The sequence below is a fragment of the Nansenia antarctica genome (genome assembly GCF_963989245.1).
Source record: "Nansenia antarctica genome assembly, chromosome: 5".
NCBI classification, from domain to species: Eukaryota; Metazoa; Chordata; class Actinopteri; order Argentiniformes; family Microstomatidae; genus Nansenia; species Nansenia antarctica.
The window spans coordinates 74,876,691-74,879,190 of NC_137690.1; the positions used below are offsets into that span (position 1 = coordinate 74,876,691).

Consider the following 2,500-nt stretch of genomic DNA (forward strand, 5'->3'; position numbering starts at 1 on the left):
TATAGGATAATAAGACTGAATGCCCCCCTATGCGGATGGACTGCTGGATGTTTGTACTAGGGTGTGGTGTCTCTGGAGACAGGATGCTGCTGTTTTATAGCTTTAGAAAGCTCTAATTTGTGAGATCTTTAGATCTTTAGATTAAAAAAAAAAAAAAAAAAAAAACTTTTTGGGTCAGTTTGATATATTAAAAAAAAGCATTTTCCATTCCCAGTCATGCAGTGAGGAGTGAAGTCGAAGGCAGACCATAATTACGTAGCGGATAAATGTTGTTCCTGAGGTATTTTTAGCTTCTGAGGTATTTTTAGGTTATTGAGCAGTGGAGCAGTGGGACTCTTGAATGAATATGAAAATAACTTCTTTAAGTTCCATTTTCTTGAACTCAAGAAATTCGATTTCATGGCAGAGAAAGTCTTTCACAGGATAGAGACAGTAGAGAGTGACAGGAAGGATGGGTGAGAGAGAGAGAGGAGGATAGAGACAGTAGAGACTGACAGGGAGATTGGGTGAGAGAGAGAGAGAGAGAGAGAGAGAGAGAGAGAGAGAGAGAGAGAGAGAGGGAGAGAGAGGAGGATAGAGACAGTAGAGACTGACAGGAAGGATGGGTGAGAGAGAGAGGAGGGATGACATGCAGGATATGTCCGTATATGGAAAATATATGGAAAAAAAAAAGCCTTTCCCATTCCCAGTCATGCAGTGAGGAGAGAAGTCGAAGGCAGACCATAATTATGTAGCGGATAAACGTCGTTCCTGAGGTATTTTTAGCTTCTAAGGTATTTTTAGGTTATGGAGCAGTGGAGCAGTGGGACTCTTGAATGAATATGAAAATAACTTCTTTAGGTCCGTTTTCTTGAACTCAAAATTCGATTTCATGGCAGAGAAAGACTGGGCCTTTGATGCAATCATGTGTTAGACTACATTCCTGAGAGAAAGCATCATCATCTTAAAGCCGGATCATTTCTCCAGCCAATAACCAAAATCACTTTACCATGTGAAACCCTCTCATGTCTTAGATTCGATTAGATTCAACTTTATTGTTCATCATTACAGTCACAGACTACAAGTTCCTAGACAACCCGTGAGTTTAGAATGATAAGGTTCTATCTCCGTTTAGGGCAGTTCAGAGATATTGAGCATCAAAGTTTTTACATTCCATTATGTTTTGTGAGATGGAACCTTTGTATTTTATGAATTACTAACTAAAGAATGTCAACATTTTCGTCGTGAGACAACAGAGTTCAACAGAGTAGCAGCTGCATGGGAGAGAGAGAGGCTGTTTCTCAGCCCAGTGTTGCTGCAGGATCTCAGGCTGTACATATGCTGTACTATATCACTGTGATATTTCCTCCCCCCTTCAGTCTGATCCTGTCTCTGGAGGCCAAGCTGAACCTCCTGCACAACTACATGAACGTGACGTGGATCAGAATCCCCTCTGAGACCAGGGTAACTGCTTTATTATATTCTCCACTTCATTCTATTCTCCACTTTATTCTATTCTCCACTTTATTCTATTCTCCACTTTATTCTATTCTCCACCCCTCCCTCCCCTCCCTCCCCTCCCACCCCTCCCACCCCTCCCTCCCCTCCCACCCCTCCCACCCCTCCCACCCCTCCCTCCCCTCCCTCCCCTCCCTCCCCTCCCACCCCTCCCACCCCTCCCACCCCTCCCTCCCCTCCCTTCCCCCACCCCTCCCCTACTGTCTCGTGTCCCCTCCCCCCCATCTTCCCCTCTTTTTGTAATCATTGTGTTCTATTGTAAAGCGCTTTGAGTTGCATTCGTGTACGAAAGGCGCTATATAAATAAAGTTTCACTTCACTTCACTTCACTTCCATTACTGGTCGATAAGAGTCTTTTTTTATTATTATACCTTTATTCAACCAGATGAATACTCATTCAAGCAATATCTACAGCGCGATTTATTAGTTAACAGTAATAAGCGACAACAGATTATGATTTGTTTGTTTATTTAATCATAAAAATAAAGTGAAGTGAAAGTGAAGTTAAACTTTATTTATATAGCGCCTTTCGTACATGAATGCAACTCAAAGCACTTTACAATGATTGAAAACAAGATTACAGAATAGGAACGAAAAAACAAAACATAGTTCCGCAACTGAACTTCAAATGGACTGTTGCCTAGTAACCTGAACACAAACATGCAGTCTAATTAACGGTCATTTAGTAGAACATCTGTGCGGCGGAGTGATACATATAGTTAAAAGTCCCAGTGCTGTTATACTGTATATCAGCACTCATGGAATGCCTCTTGTGTCCAATCAAATTACTTGGTCGGAACTAACTGTTGTATAATGAGATTTAAAATGTCTTTTCCAAGAGAGACCTGGCCAAGAGGGCAGCATATAAAGACAGACACATTCAGGTTTCAGACATACAGTATAAAACAGTGAACATAAGGCAGTATCAGGAATGCAGAGGTGGCTGCGTTAAGTACAGAGACACTCTCTCGTACTTTCCCGTTCAAGGTCCTTCAAGATTCCA

At 41.8% G+C, this 2,500-nt stretch overlaps 1 protein-coding gene across 1 annotated transcript in view; it reads left to right on the forward strand.

The window, feature by feature from the left end:
- LOC308158381 (OTU domain-containing protein 7A-like) overlaps positions 1-2,500 on the forward strand; it is a gene marked incomplete at both ends in the record, with an annotated part of 37,531 nt that overhangs the window by 30,916 nt on the left and 4,115 nt on the right. The window contains one exon of the mRNA XM_080531969.1: positions 1,359-1,443. Within this exon, the coding sequence (XP_080388095.1) occupies positions 1,359-1,443 (85 nt within the window). The remainder of the gene's footprint in view (positions 1-1,358; positions 1,444-2,500) is intronic.